General features: G+C 41.6%; 1 protein-coding gene across 23 annotated transcripts in view; it reads right to left on the reverse strand.

Annotated features, from left to right (window-relative positions):
• Positions 1 to 1,073: 1,073 nt before the first annotated feature.
• The window catches only part of S100PBP (S100P binding protein), a 43,486-nt gene continuing 27,680 nt past the window's right edge, over positions 1,074 to 16,879 (reverse strand). For 16 of the 23 annotated variants that reach the window (XM_077989836.1, XM_077989830.1, XM_015134286.3 and 13 more), the window contains 2 exons: positions 7,084 to 7,171; positions 1,074 to 4,043 (listed from right to left, as the gene is read on the reverse strand). In XM_077989836.1, coding sequence (XP_077845962.1) covers positions 3,929 to 4,043; positions 7,084 to 7,171 — 203 coding nt within the window. In that variant the 3' untranslated portion in view covers positions 1,074 to 3,928. 23 annotated transcript variants of the gene reach the window in all.

A 16,879-nucleotide genomic window follows, 5' to 3' on the forward strand; every position in this document is an offset into this window, starting at 1 on the left:
ATACTGAGAGAAGCAGGGAACTCCACTTTCTAGCTTTAGGTGGTTGGGTTTTTTCTTCCAATAAAAGCTCAAAATAGGCTAATCAGAGAACGACCCCCTTCCTCTTGGAGAAGGTCCATTTCTCCTTTTCCTCTTCACTTTTCCGTAATGTAAAATGAACAAAAGATCCTATCTACACCTGATAGGAACAAAACAGATATGCATAGGTTAAGGAGAGTACCTCAGATTGAGACAAGAATGTCAAGTTGCTGAGTACTTAGCAAACTTATATTGAGTCTTTTGCATGGACTCAATACTATATTTTATCTAGAATTTATAGACAAAACTTATAGCACAGCAGGCCAGACAGCATGGCTAAACATGTTGTTACTTGTTCTGTCAGCATGAACTCAGATTTTTAAAGCACTGGCTAACATAGGTGACAAGTTATTATTACCTTCCCTTTTCTCCTTGCTTCTGGGGGTAAGTCTAAGAAGCTCTGGTTCACGAAAGGGATCTAAGGAACACTATGTCTCCCACATCTACCCACACTTATCCAACCTTCACCCAGTTTTTAGGAGCCGCAGTTTCTTGAGAAACTGGGTTATGAACAACCATCAATTCTGTATCACTGATTCTGGTTTCTTACATCCCCTTCAAAGAGAGAATGCTCTGGGATAGCATGGCTTCTTCCCTAATCAGTGCTAGCTCTGGAGAAGCAGAAATAGGGAGGCGAACCACACAGCCATGGGAAGGAATAAAAGGCAATGCCTGCCTGATCAGGGCTGAGCCATCTTCCCCCTCTGCAAAAACTGAGGCATAATGATATTTCAGGCTCTCCCTATGTCAGGTTCCTGACATGCACCATATGTAGCTGCAAATCCCAATCAATTTCAACATTTCTTAACTGCTAGAACACCTTTCTCAACACTGTAATTTACCTTCAAAAGAATAGGGAGCAAGCACCCTCGCCTTCCCAGTACCACATTCTACTAACTGCCGCCCCCCTCCCCACCCCACTAACCTACCTACGCAAAGGAAGAAGGCAAATAACCCTCCATCGAAGCCTACGACAGACCGCCACAGTACATATGTCACTGACGAAGAACTTTTATTTCTTTTTAATGACATTAAACACAACTGCTACAAGAGAAAAAACATGATAAAGAGGAGGCACCAAACTTCAGTTTCATAATTGAAACTAACAACGCAAGTAAATCAGGGCCTGCATTAGAAACTACAGGTTATTTCAGGCTCCTTACTTATAAGTAAACAATGTAAACAGCATATTTTTACTCTGCTTTGTCAAGACCCCCATGGTGGGAATGTCATCATGGATGAAGAAAGCAGTTAAATGCACATAACACTTACTTAAAAAATAATACAGCAAGAATTCCAACTGCAATATTAGACTTAGAGGCCAACACCAAATATAAGAGATACCCAGCTTTGAAAAGAGATGAAAACTCCAGATTCTACCCACTACCATCTTTAAGGCGAACATGCCAGATAATGAGTTTTCTTTGGCTTTGTTTTTTCTTCTTAAAGAATACCATGTTAACCACTAGAGAACAGCTCTCTCCTCCCCCAGTCCAACAGATTTAATTAAGCTGCTAAAGCTTTGGAAAAACAGAATTATTTGAGCTAAGAGGAAATGTGATTGTCACATTTTCTAGTTAACCTGTCACTCATTTGATTTGGCAAAGGCAGTGCTCCTATTACACATTCAGTCTCAAAACCACATGTACCAGGAGGGTAAGAACATGAGTCTTAGATTTTTGCCTAAGCAAAATCCTGTCCCTTCACTCCTTGGGTTTTCTGTAGGGAACTAGACAGCTGCAATGCTAGCTATTCCAACTACATTTAATTTTAACTATGCTGTGGTCCCAAAGGTGGATGTTTGGCATGTCTCACTCCACCAACCTAATTTAGGGCAGCCTGGAGAAGTGACCGATGTAGTAAATGCCAAGTAGGCTAACTAAAATAATAGATTTCGACAACTGCCTTTGAATAGAACTTCTCCTTTGCATTTTGGCCCCAGAATTTAAACCAAATGTTCAAGGAAAAGCAAATCCTTGACTGGGTAAAAACAGTAAACACTTAGGGACATTCACCCAAATTTATTGTTGGCTTAAATGACCAAGCTTTCCCCAAGTCAGTTTCTAAAGTGGGGTAGGATGTTTAGGATGCGTTACTCACACAGAAAGATGGGATTGATGAAATCACAAAACCAGACAGAGGCTACAGCAACTATGAACAACCTTCACAGAGAATGAACAACAGCACAAATGCCAGACTGCAAAACTTCCCAAAATGATGTCTACAGCTATCTGTAGAGAGTAACTGGCCAGGTACAGTGGATCATGCCTGTAATCCCAGCACTTCAGGGGCCGAGGTGGGCGGATAACCTGAGGTCGGGAGTTTGAGACCAGCCTGACCAACATGGAGAAACCCCGTCTCTACTAAAAAATACAAAATTAGCCGGGCATGGTGGCACATGCATGTAATCCCAGCTAAGACAGGAGAATCCCTTGAACCCAGGAGGCGGAGGTTGTGGTGAGTGGAAATCGCGCCATTGCACTCCAGCCTGGGCAACAAAAGCGAAACTCCGTCTCAAAAACAAGGAAAAAAAAAAAAAGAAAAAGAATAACCAACTCCTAAGATATCCATTAAGACAGATGCAGTCTGTCAACTTTGGTTAGAATACCAAACCTTAAGATCAGGTGATGCTTTTTGTGCATAGGCTTAGTCACAACTATATTACATCCACGTTAGCATCTATGTGAAACTAGGTATCAGGGGCTTGACCAAATGAGATGGTAACATCTAGGGTCTAAAGACACCTCTTGTTAACTAATAATGGAGACAAAAGAGTGCCTTTCCACACTCTCCCACAGAATGGAGGCTCCCTAACTAACACTCATACTTAAAGTTGGGGTTCAGCAAATGAAACTAAATACCAACTGATACCACAATAGCACTAGCCTGCCCTAGAGTCAAGACTCTGGGTGGGCAGCTCTAAAGAGAGCAAGGAGGCCATCGTGAAGAGGCATATCCATGTCTAACAGGTTACAAAAATACTGCCACTAGAATCCTAACGAGCAGAGTGGTCACTGTGGGGTAAAAAGAAAAAGGAAAATCCTTGAAGAAAGGCAAAGGAGACAACCAGTCTCAAAACCACAAGGTATTATAAGTCTTCTGTCAAAGTAAGATGTATAAGACTTGTAAACACTATTGTGCAAAATAAGTTCAATAAAGAATGAAAAAAAACCCGCCCCCAACCAAAAAAAAAAAAATCAAGGCAGCTAGTACATACAGAAGGGAGAGGAGAGGATTTACTATTTTAATTTGTCCTTTCAATAGGATTTTTCTCCTGCTCCATCCTACTTATAATGTCCTGGATTGCCAACTTTAAAATACTGACAGGTATTCAGAGGATTCAAATAAAAAAGTAAGAGGGGTTGTTAAAAGTAACTTATATCCATTCACAAGTCATGTAACACTGGCTCACAGCCTGGTAAAGAATCTCTTCCTTATGGGAGACTGAACAATGATTTCTTTGAGGTACCAGAAGTAGACTTTGCCTTTGCAGAGAGGTGGGTCTTTTGCTTGAGCCTGGGTGTTCTGGCTTAATGCTGGCTTTCAGGAGGCAGCTACCTTCAATTTAAATTAAAAAAACAAAAAAACTATACCAACCAAACATTTGCTTAAACACAGACACACACACACACACACACACACACACACACACACACACAATCAGGAGGGACTTCACACAAAAAATTCAAGTCAGCAATGGGCATTTCCAAAAGGTGACGAGTTTTTTAAATAAAAATCTGTGAAAAATAAAATTCAAAATTGGCAAAGCACAAAACAGCAAAAGAACATGAAATGCTGCTCCAAGTAGGACCCTGGATAGGGACCTTCGTTGCTGATGGCATGAGACAAATTAACTGTACGAGAAGTCTGGGAGACGCTGGAACCGATGGTGGCTTCGCATGTTCCTGTCAACCCACTGAGTCAGACTGTATCTTTGCAGATGTTTCTGTCGGCGGGCGTAGTTTCTATCAAGAGAGGGAGAGTACAAACAGGAAGGCTATTTCAACTAGAATGGCTATTTGTGCACAAAAAAAAGGCCAGCACAACAATTTTAAGAAAATCTTTACTTCTGGAAATCAGATATTAATTTTATATTTCAATTCTCGCAATTTTAGAAATTTTATACTATTTTATTTATATGAACACCATACCATAAGTGCTATTTCTTTCCAACTCCCAAAGCCACCTAATTCCCATAGGCAGTATGGTGATATGTGCCATATACACAATGTTCTAAGGAAAACTAATGTAGAATAATGTTTAAGTAGGGGAGGAAAAAAAAAAAACATTTTCTTCCTCCAGAAGAATTTAGGATAGGATCTATATTTCATTGTTTGCATCAGACCTGTACCTCCAGAAGGACCTCATTGTCTGACATAGCTCAAGGTTGCTCAGGACACGGCAGTTAAAATTAGAATAAATTCCCAGAAAGGTAAGTCATCATGTGAGTATCACATTGCAAGTTGAGACTGAAAAATTAACAGCACAGACTCAAAGTAAAGTTTCTTAGTTATGTGCTGGGCTGGGGTTCTGAGCAAGACACTCTAAGATAATCTGATCGCATTTTCGACTCTAAAAGTGCTCCTAATAACAATCTAGGAAACTTTCTGAAGATATGGATTCTAAAATTTAAAAAAAGAAAAAGAAAAAACAAATACAGATATGGATTCTTGGCCTCTCCCTCCTCCCAGACTTAATGACTTAGAATACCTGGAACCGGCCGGGCGCGGTGGCTCAAGCCTGTAATCCTAGCACTTTGGGAGGCCGAGACGGGCGGATCACAAGGTCAGCAGATCGAGACCATCCTGGTTAACATGGTGAAACCCTGTCTCTACTAAAAAATACAAAAAACTAGCCGGGCGAGGTGGCAGGCACCTGTAGTCCCAGCTACTCGGGAGGCTGAGCCAGGAGAATGGCGTAAACCCGGGAGGCGGAGCTTGCAGTGAGCTGAGATCTGGCCACTGCACTCCAGCCTGGGCGACAGAGCTAGACTCCGTCTCAAAAAAAAAAAAAAAAAAAAAAAAGAATACCTGGAATCAGGATACGAACATCTTTATTTTTAGATATCTCCGCAGGTGATTATGAGTAGTAGCCAGGGTTGAAAATAACTGTTAACAGTACCTGACATTTATCTATCCCTATATTCAAGTACTTGCTGAATTCTTTAAATACCTCTCCTCACTTAATACTGTGACAATCCTACTAGTATTTTCATTAGGTCCTTGTATAGGTAAGGAAATTGAACCTCAGGTTAATAACTTACCCAAGGTCATACAGTAAAGTAAGTAGAAGGACCTGGATTTGAATTCACATCTGACTCCAGAATTTATCTAATAACAATTACACTATACTGCCTTTCCTTCTGAGAAATGATATAATTTTGACAACTACAGAGGGAACATGACCGTAAAGGCCCTAAAGCAAGAGGAAGAGTATTAGGAGATGAGGTTGGTGAGCACAGGCCAAAGCATATAGGCTTTTGTAGGGGTTTACGAGAATGGGAAGATGTGAGATGGGAAGCCACTAGGAAATACTGAGCAAATCTGACTGATGCTTTAAAAGAATCTCTTTCTTTGGCTGCTGAGTTGTGACCAGTGCACTGGCAAGGAGAGCATTTAGGAGACTTACAACAATCCAGCTCAAATGATGAGAAATAGTTAGGCTTTGGATATACAGCTGACCCTCCATATCCATGGGTTCTACATCCATGGATTTAACCAACCATGGGTCAAAAATAGTCAAAGAAAAAAAATGGATGCTTCCATCTGTACTGAACATGTACAGACATATTTTCCTTGTCATTATTTCCTAAACAATACAGTATAACAACTATTTGCATAGCATTTATACCGTATTAGTTATCATAAGTAATCTAGAGATGATTTAAAGTATATGGAAGGATGTGCACAGGTTATGCAAACACTATGGCATTCTATATAAGGAATGTGAGCATCTGGGGATTTTGGTATCCAAAGAGGGTCCTGGAATACCAAGGACAACTGTATATGCAGAGCCTATGGGATTTGCTGGTAGACTGAATATGGGGTGAGAGAGAAAAGAATAAAAGATGATTCCAAGGTTTCTGAGTATCTGAATCAAAGTAACTGAATAAATTTGTACAGCCACACTGCATCAAGAATCCAGAAAACTGTAATACTAAATTTGAGTCTTAAAAAAAAAATTCCAGAAGATTTCAGAACTAGGAAGGTCCTTTGACACCAAGTTGCAAAGCTAGTATTAGAACTCAGGTTTCCTGAATTTCAGTCCAGTTTTTGTTTTGTTTTTTGAGACAGGGTCTTGCCCCGTTGCCCAGGCTGGAGTGCAGTAGCACAATCACTGCTCATCACAGCCTCAAGCTTCTGGGCTTCAAGCAATCCTCCTCTTTCAGGCACTCTCAGGGACTACAGACACATACCACCATGCCCGGTTAAGTTTCTGTATTTTTTGTAGTGATGGGGTCTCACACTGGCCAGGCTGGTCTCAAACTCCTGGGCTCAAGCAATCCTCCTGCCTTGGCCTCCCAAAGCGCTGGAATTACAGGCGTGAGCTACTGTGCTCAGCCTCAGTCCAGTTATTATTCCATTATACTGCATCACTTTATTCACCCCGCCTCTTGAATTAAGCAATTCCAACCCCTACTCCCTACCATGTTTCTCCTGCAGCCAAATTTCACTCTTTTGTTTTTAGACGGAGTCTCGCTCTGCCACCCAGGCTTGAGTGCAGTGGCACCATCTTGGTTCACTGCAACCTCTGCCACCGGGATTCAAGCAATTGTCCTGCCTCAGCCTCCTAAGTAGCTGGGACTACAGACACTCGCCACCACGCCCGGGTAATTTTTGTATTTTTGGTAGATATGGGGTTTCGCCATGTTGGCCAGGCTGGTCTCAAACTCCTGACCTCAAGTGACCCACCCACCTTGGCCATCCAAAGTGCTAGGATTACAGACGTGAGCCACCGTGCCCAGCCATTCTACCCTTTTCCATCTTCTTCTAATCACCCACTCACCGCGTGGTGAGGTCCGAAGGATGCTGCCATTTTGAGTGCTGCATATGATGAACTTGATCCATCAAGGCACAAAGCTCCCCGGAGATACCTGTGATACAGAGGGATCAGTGGTTAGGAAACAGCTGAGTGAACTACTACGTCAGCCAACATCAAAGTATGTGCTTTCAGGGAAAGAGAAAAAAGGCACTGTTCTCAACAATATATACTTATGATTATCACAAGCAGTGAGCACAGAAACTATAAACCAGAATGGGGAGATTGCTCTTGGAGGGTGAAGGTGAAGCAAGAATGGCAGCCACCATTCATTCATTCAACACTTAGCTCCTACAATATACAGGGAACTTTACTTGTCCCTAGGAATATGGCAGTGAACAAGACACTGCCTCAATGAAGTTTATACAGGAGACAGATGATTCCAAAGTGGTGTGATAAATGCAGTGATAGAAATACAGACTGCTATAGAGACTGGGGGGTAGGGGTTAGGGAAAGCCCCCTCCAAGGGGAGTAACTATAGCAGGGATCTAAAGGATGTATAAAATTAGTGAGGCAAAGAGGGGTAGGAGGTTAGATGTCCAAGAGATAAGTTAATACAAAGCCCCAGAGACAAAAGACAGTAAATACATTCAAGAAACAAGAGGAGTTTAGAACAGATGGAGGTGGGCGCTCTTTGCTAACAAGAAAAATTGCTAGATGCAATTTCTCAAACACCTGGGATCCTGGCAATGTACTAGACACTTTACATATTATCTTACTTAATTCTAAAAAAAATCTTATATGGAGATAGATGTTATTAATATCATTTCAAAGATGGGAAACTATGGCTCAGGGAGGTGAACTTGCCTGAAATTCTTTTTTTTTTTTTTTTTTTTTTGAGAGAGTCTTGCTCTGTCGTCTAGGCTGGAGTGCAATGGCGTGATTTCGGTTCACCGCAACCTCTGCCTCCCGGGTTCAAGCGATTCTCCTACCTCAGCCTCCTGGGTAGCTGGGACTACAGGTGCCTGCCACCATGCCCAGCTAATTTTTGTATTTTTAGTAGAGATGGGGTTTCACCATGTTGGCCAGGCTGTTCTTGAACTCCTGACCTCAACTGATCCACTGCCTTGGCCTCCCAAAGTGCTGGGATCACAGGCGTGAGTCACTAAGTGTGGCTGAGAACCACACTTTGAAAATCAAAGCCTTAGACAGTGGAGACTTTTCAGCTAGTTTACATGTTTTTCATTACCTTATCTACTGTGCTTTCGGGAATCAAGAGCAGTCTCAGTAGGCTATAGACTCATATTTTCAAGTTCTAGTAAAAGTAATGTAACTTTTAGGATAAATATAATTTATCCGAAGCCTCAAAAAGTAAAGCTTTGTAGAAAAAGTATACTATATACTTTGGAGTTAGGCTGAGTTGAGTTAAAATTCCAATCCATCAATTAGCTCTGTGACCCTGGGCAAATTATTTCACTTCTTCAGGGCTCACTACTCATCTATGAAAAGCAGATAATACAATTTAGCTTGAAGCTGAGTTTTAGGAATATTGTACATAAAAGACCTTGCACACTGCTATGGCACACAGCATGTGTGCAGTGAATGCTAGCTATTATGATGTTAGCGCCTCAGGCCTATGTTAGCTTGCAAAGTCTCTGCAAATCCTGTGAAATTTTAAGGAAAAACTTTTATTAAATGGATCCATCCACACACAAACTATGACATTTTATGGCACTCAAATATTTTTCTAACCATAACACTTTTTAGGAAAAATTTATAGATTTCATTAAGTTTCTCTACTGTTAAAAAAAGCACGACCAAATGAAAGATAACTGACAAAATGAAAAATGTATTTGAAACATACTTGGCAAGTTTAATGTCCTTTATCTACAGTCTCTTTATTTAAAAAAAAAAAGGTCAAGGGCATGAATATACAACTCGCAAATGATCAATAAACATGACAAAAACAATGTTCAATCTCACTCATATGGAAAGAAAAGGCATTACTGTCACTCCTTGAGAAGGAAATATAAATCAGAAATGAGTTTCCTCGTGAAGGGAAGTAACTCTTGATTAGAAAATTCCTTACTTGCTGGATTTGTAAAGCTAAAATGAAAGGTCTCAATTCAAATTGCCTTTCCAATACCCCACTTTCACCTTGCTAGCACTCCACTCCCTGTGGTCACCCAAAAAGGACATTTCAATGGGAGGCAGGGGAGGGGAGAATCAGCTTTATAAAAATTTCAAGATACATTTTCCCTACAAAAGCTTCACAAAGGAGGACTAGCAATATATAGAAATTCTGTGTCCATCAAAATGGAACCACAAGATTATCTATAGAACATGTCCTTCAGCTCACTCATCTCTTATCACCTGCATTTTAGAAAGTTAATCTGGCAATGGAAACTAAAGATAATAAATCTCCTACAAACATATCTATTTACATTAAATGATGAGAAGAATAGCTAGTTAGGCCAAAGGGGCCTAATATTCAGATATTTAACTTCTAGGAGTCAAATCCAGCAGCAGCAATTTATATAACACTATATATCGGCCTGTTTACATAAATAAATAAAGGCACTGTCCTAAGTGCTAGTTTATATATATCAACTCATTTATTCTTTACAACAATCCTCTAAGGTATTTTCCCCATTTTACAGACAAAAGTATATAAAACTGTAAAGAAACTGAGGCACAGAGAAGTTAACTAATTTGCCCAAGGTCACATATCTAGTGACAAAGCCAGAATTCCAACAATATAAAACTATCACAGGACTGACTTTCCTTAAAAAATTTTCTGGGATCGGCCGGGCGCGGTGGCTCAAGCCTGTAATCCCAGCACTTTGGGAGGCTGAGACGGGCGGATCACGAGGTCAGGAGATCGAGACCATCCTGGCTAACACAGTGAAACCCCGTCTCTACTAAAAATACAAAAAACTAGCCGGGCGAGGTGGCGGGCGCCTGTAGTCCCAGCCACTCGGGAGGCTGAGGCAGGAGAATGGCGTAAACCCGAGAGGCAGAGCTTGCAGTGAGCTGAGATCCGGCCACTGCACTCCAGCCCCAGCGGCAGAGCGAGACTCTGTCTCAAAAAAAAAAAAAAAAATTCTGGGATCAACATTTCATAGTTGAGATTAGAAAGTAAAAATCATATAGCCATATATCTAAGGGCCTAATAATCAGATCTCAGCTTATGTACCAAAAAATTTTAATTTTCCTTAGCACTAGTAACTAACTTATTGTTAGACTAGTCTAACCCTTATTATTAGTAAGACTTAATGATCTAGAGATAATGGGAGCTAACATTTATCAAGTACTTCTTACATGCTAGGCACTTTGCTAACTGCTTTGCATGTATCCTATAATTTAATTCTAACAGTCACAGATGGTAAACTATATAACCTCCATTTTATTCACAAGTAAACTGAAGCTTATAAAAAAATACTCTTTCCCAGCACTTTGGGAGGCCAAGGCAGGCGGATGGCTTGAGCCCAGGAGTTCAAGACCAGCCTGGGCAACATGGTGAAATCCCGTCTCTACAAAAGTACCCGGGTGTGGTAGTACACACCTGTAGTCCCATCTACTGCAGGGGGCTGAGGTGGGAGGATCTACCTGAGCCCAAGAGGTGGAAGCTGCAGTGAGCCATGATCATACCACTGTAACCTGGGTGACAGAGCAAGACACTGTCTCAAAAAAAAAACAAAAAAAAAACCAAAAAAACCAAAACTCATCTATCATCTAGTAAATCAGAAAAGCCAGGATTCAAACCCAGGTGGGGCTAATAATCCAAAAGCCTCATTTTAGCTTATAGTTTCAACCTCATCTTCCTCCAAATTTAGAGATGCTAACAAGAATGGGAACATTTGAATTTTCTCTTCTCTTCATAGTCTCTAACAGATGGACTTTCTTGGACCAACAATCAGTACCATGGTTTTATTTTAAGTTGTGGCTAAAAGGTGGTAAAGACTGTCCTTTGTTTTGTGACTATGAATGAAATAAAGAAGGGAAAAACCCCCAATATTTCAGGAATGAAGTCAACAATTCATCTAAATCTTAATCTATAAATATGAAGGTGACTGGTTTTGGGGAAACATCCAGTTTAATAACTGTTCTTAATAAGTTTAAAGTGAATCAATTTTTATATCATAATGGAGGAGGATGGATAATGCTGAGTACCTGCTATGCCAACTCTGACAGGTTTTATAGGACATAACACTTTTTACCACCCACATGACTCTAACTCAATCAAGTGTGGCACATGACCAAAGAACAGAGACTCTCTCAGCTGGCCAATGACCTAATGACCTAGAAGGCTGCCTGGTACCAGCAGGTCATTAAGTAAACCAATCAAATACTCTCCTTTGAAATATTAATGTGAGCTTTAGTAATGAGAACAATAGAACAGCACATTCGCAGGGCTCTAAGAAGAAAAAACAGTTACTTGAGATAGCTAAATAGCAGCAAAAGTACTGGTCACAGAAACAGATTAGGGAAAATCCCAATAGGGAACAGAGGCACACATTTCTTTTTTCTTTCTTTCTTTTTTTGAGATGGAGTTTCACTCTTTAGCCCAGGCTGGAGTGCAGTGGCTCAATACTGGCTCACTGCAACCTCCGCCTTCCAGTTTCAAGCGATTTTCCTGCCTCAGCCTCCCGAGTAGTTGGGATTACAGGTGCCCACCACCATGCCCGGCTGATTTTTGTATTTTTAGTAGAGATGGGGTTTCACCATCTTGGCGAGGCTGGTCTCGAACTCCTGACCTCATGATCCGCCTGCCTGGGCCTCCCAAAGCGCTGGGATTACAGGTATGAGCTGTCCCACCTGGTCAGAGGCACACATTTCTGATGGAGCGTGTAATTCAGCTCTATGGTTAAATCTTTTCACTACGAGGCCTGGTGAAAAGAGTCTCATCTAATTATCTTTTCCTGTAAATCCTTAAGCTCCGTTACTTAAAGGCAATCATAATGTCTCTATTCCATGCAATGTAAAATACTTAATACAGGGGAGGGAATGGAGAGAGAAGGAAAGAAAAAATGTGCTACAGGGGACATGGGCTACTGCTTTTATAAATAGATTAATAAAATATAAATGAAAAGAAAAAAATAAGTAGAAGGCAAGAATGCAAATGTGTCACCTCTAGGTCAACAAAACTGCGATGATCTAGTAGAAATCTTGACTGATTTTCCTTTCAGGCAAGGCAAAAAGTAAAAGAAACAGGAGTTATTATATAACTCATTTATGAAGTGATACAGGGGATATGAATGATATATGAATGTCTTCAACAGTCCTGGGAAATTCAGAATCACAATTTATATAACCATTGCTGTTTATAATCTTCAATAAAAACCAAAGCAGATATTTCCACTTTTAGCTAAGATGAATGGGGGACTTAACCTCTCATTATAAGCTACTAGAAACTAGGCAAAATATATCAAACAAGCGCTTTCAGACTACTGAGAATTGCGATCCCTGAGGGAAGAGAAACAACTGACGTGAGCCTTGAAACTTCTTATAAGTCTATAATTTTTCAAAATAAAAAGCTTTTTAAATGAAGGCAAAATAAACACGTTCTAAATAAAAGCAGAGAGACTTCATCATCAGTAGATGTGCACTAAACAAACATTAAAAGTTGTTCATTAGGAAAAAGGAAAATAATACCAGATCGAAACTTGGATCTATAGAAAATAATCAAAAGCACTGAAAATGGTAAGTATGTGAGTACATATAAAAGGCTATTTTTCCCATTTAGATGATGTCTTTAAAAGATAATTTACTGTTATAGCCGGGCACGGTGGCTCATGCCTGTAATCCCAGCACTTTGGGAGGCAGAGGTGGGCGGATCACCTGAGGTCGGGAGTTCGAGACCAGCCTGACCAACATGAAGAAACCCTATCTCTACTAAAAATACAAATAGCTGGGTGTGGTAGCACATGCCTGTAATCCCAGCTACTAGGGAGGCTAAGGCAGGAGAATTGCTTGAACCTGGGAGGCGGAGATTGCGGTGAGCCAAGATCGCACCATTGCACTCCAGCCTGGGCAACAAGAGTGAAACTCCGTCTCAAAAAAAAAAAAAAGTAACTTACTGTTTAACGTAAAAATAACATGCCGGGTATGGTGGCTCATGCCTGTAATCCCAGCACTTTGAAGGATGACGTGGGAGGATTGCTTGAGGCCAGGAAGTCAAGACTACAGTGAGCTATAATCATGTTACTGCACTCTAGCCTAGGCAACAGAGTGAGATCCCATCTCCATAATAACAATAATAAATTTAACAAAAATAACAAAAATACAACAAATAAGTATAGGCAGTAAGTATGGAGATAAAATGGAATACTAAAAAATACTACAAAAATTAAATGAGTCAGGAAAAGATGAAAGAGGAAACAGAAAACAAATAGAAAACAAGTAACAAGATGGTAGATTTTAATCCAGCCATATGGGATTGTACATTAAATGTAAATGGATTAATGCTCCAATTAAAGACTGAGATTGTGAGACTGGGGAAAAAAAAAAAAAAGCAAGACCCAGCCACCAATTAAATGCTGTCTATAAGACACCTACTTTAAACATAAAAGTTACTTAAGGAGGCCAGGAGCAGTGGCTCATGCCTGTAATCCCAGCACTTTGGGAGGGTGAGGCAGGCAGATCACGAGGTCAGGAGTTCGAGACCAGCCTGGCCAACACAGTGAAACCCCCATCTCTACTAAAAAACTACAAAAATAAGCTGGGTGTGGTGGCATGCACCTGAAATTCCAGCTACTTAGGAGGCTGAGGCAGGAGAATTGCTTGAACCCAGGAGGTGTGGATAGCAGTGAGCCGAGACCACACCACTGCACTCCAGCCTGGGTGATAGAGTGAGAATCCGTCTCAAAAAAAATTTTTTTTTAATTAATTAATTAAGGCAAGGCCCAGTGGCTCACATACTGTAATCCTAGCACTTTCGGAGGCCCAGGTGGGTAGATCACTTGAGCCCAGGAGTTTGAGACCAGTGTGGGCAATATGGCAAAACCCCATTTCTACAAAAAATAAAAAAAATTAGCCAGGCTTGGCGGCACACACCTATAGTCCCAGCTACTTGGGAGGCTGAGGTAGGAGGATCACGAGCCCAGGAGGTTGATGTTACAGTGAGCCGTGATTGTACCACTGCACTCAGGCTGGGTACACAGCAAGGCTTTATCTCAAAAAACAACAAAAAAAAAAAGAAAAGAAAAAGAAAATGAAAACATATCAAAATGTGTGGGATGCAGCTAGCAGTGCCTAAAGGGGAGCCTATGGCTTAAAACGCTTAGAGAAAATAGGAAGTTCTCAGATCAATGATCTGATCTTCCACATTAAAAAGCTAGAAAACAAGGCCAGGCACGGTAACTCATGCCTGTAATTGTGGCACTTTGGGAGGCCAAGAGTTTGAGACTAGCCTGGGTAACAGCAAGACGCCATTTCTATTTAACTTTTTAGAGACGGGGTCTCACTCCATCACCTAGGCTGGAGTGCCGTGACACGACATTGGTTCACTCAGCCTCCTGGGCTCAAGGGTTCCTCCCACTTCAGTCTCCCAAGTAGCTGGGACTACAAGTATGTGCCACCACAATGCTTGTTTACTGTCTCTATTTTTTAAAAAAGAAACGTCAGGAGATGGAGACCATCCTGGCTAACACGGATAACATGGTGAAACCCCGTCTCTACTAAAAATACAAAAAAATTAGCTGGGTGTGGTGGCGGGTGCCTGGAGTCTCACCTACTTGGGAGGCTGAGGCAGGAGAATGCCAGGAACCCAGGAGGCGGAGTTTGCAGTGAGCCGAGATCACGCCACTGCACTCCAGCCTGGGTGACAGAGCGAGATTTCGTCTTAAAAAAAAAAAAAAAAAAAAGGCCGAGCGCGGTGGCTCAAGCCTGTAATCCCAGCACTTTGGGAGGCCGAGACGGGCGGATCACGAGGTCAGGAGATCGAGACCATCCTGGCTGACACGGTGAAACCCCGTCTCTACTAAAAAATACAAAAAACTAGCCGGGCAAGGTGGCCGGCGCCTGTAGTCCCAGCTACTCGGGAGGCTGAGAAAGGAGAATGGCGTAAACCCGGGAGGCGGAGCTTGCAGTGAGCTGAGATCCGGCCACTGCACTCCAGCCTGGGCGACAGAGCGAGACTCCGTCTCAAAAAAAAAAAAAAAAATTTCAATCTATCTATCTATGTATCTATCTATCTCGGAATAGAAATCAGAACACAGGCCGGGCATGGTGGCTCATGCTCATAATCCCAGTACTTTGGAGAGGCCAAAGCTGGAAACCATCTCTACAAAAAAATTTAACAATTAGCTAGGCATAGTGACACATGCCTGTAGTCCCAGCTGCTCTGGAGGCCAAGGTAAGAGGATTACTTGAGCTAAGGAGGTTGAGGCTGCAGTGAGCTGTGATGGCCCCACTGCACTCTAGCCTGGGGGACACAACCAGACCCCATCTCAAAAAAATTAGTAACAAAACAGGGTTCGCTCTGTCACCTAGGTTGGGCACAAGTGATCCTCCCACACTGGCTTCCCAAAGCACTGGAATTACAGGCATGAGCCACCGTGCCCAGTTCTAAATGTTTTTCTAAAATCAGTAACAGGGTCGGGCACAATGGCTCACGCCTGTTACTCCAACATTTTGGGAGGCAGAGGTAGGCAGATACTTGAGGTCAGAAATTTGAGACCAGCCTGGCCAATATAGCAAAATCCCACCTCTGATAAAATACAAAAAATTGGCTGGGCACAGTGGCTCACACCTGTAATCCCAGCAATTTCAGAGGCCAAGGTGGGCAGATCACCTAAGGTCAGGCGTTCAAGATCAGCCTGGCCAACATGGTGAAACCCCGTCTCTACTAAAAATACAAGAACTAGCCAGGCATGGTGGTGGGTGCCTGTAGTCTCGGCTACTCGGGAGTCTGAGGCTGGAGAATTGCTTGAAACTGGAAGGCAGAGATTGCAGTGAGCTGAGATCGAGCCACTGCACTCCAGTCTGGGTGACAGGGCGAGACTCCATCCCAAAAAAAAAAAAAAAGAAGTCAACAACAGGAAAAGATCTCAGCCGGGCATGGTGGCTCATGCCTGTAATCCCACCACTGTGGGAGGCCAAGGTGGGCAGATCACGAGGTCAGGAGATTGAGACCATCCTGGCTAACATGGTGAAACCCTGTCTCTACTAAAAATACAAAAAATTAGGTCGTGTGCGGTGGCTCACGCTTGTAATCCCAGCTACTCAGGAGGCTGAGGTTGCAGTGAGCCGAGATCATGCTACTGCGCTCCAGCCTGGGCAACAGAGTGAGACACTGTCTCAACAATAACAACAACAAAAAAAAAAAAAAAAAAAAAGAAAAGATCTCATTTGCACTTAACTGGAAGTTCTAGGCAGCACAAGAAAAGTAAATAAAAGGCATCCAAGTCAGAAAGAAACAAGTAAAAATTTCTTTATTTGCTGACAATATAACCTATAGAGAAAACCTGATAAAATCTATTAAACAGTTATCAAACTAATAAAAGAATTTAGGAAGGTTATAGAAAATAAGATCAAGACACAAAAATCAATTACATTTCTATATAATAGCAATTAACAGACACTGAAATTTTAAAAACTAAATCATTTTATGAAATAATCACAATATGAACCACTCAGGGATAAATTGGATAAAAGATGTGCAAGACTGTACAAAAGCTACAAAACATTTCCGAAGGAAATTAAAGAAGACTTTAATCGAAACACTTAATATTAAAATGTTTTAATTCAGCCGGGCGCGGTGGCTCACGCCTGTAATCCCAGCACTTTGGGAGGCCGAGGCGGGCGGATCACAAGGTCAGGA

Source organism: Macaca mulatta, chromosome 1, assembly GCF_049350105.2.
Source record: "Macaca mulatta isolate MMU2019108-1 chromosome 1, T2T-MMU8v2.0, whole genome shotgun sequence".
NCBI lineage: Eukaryota > Metazoa > Chordata > Mammalia > Primates > Cercopithecidae > Macaca > Macaca mulatta.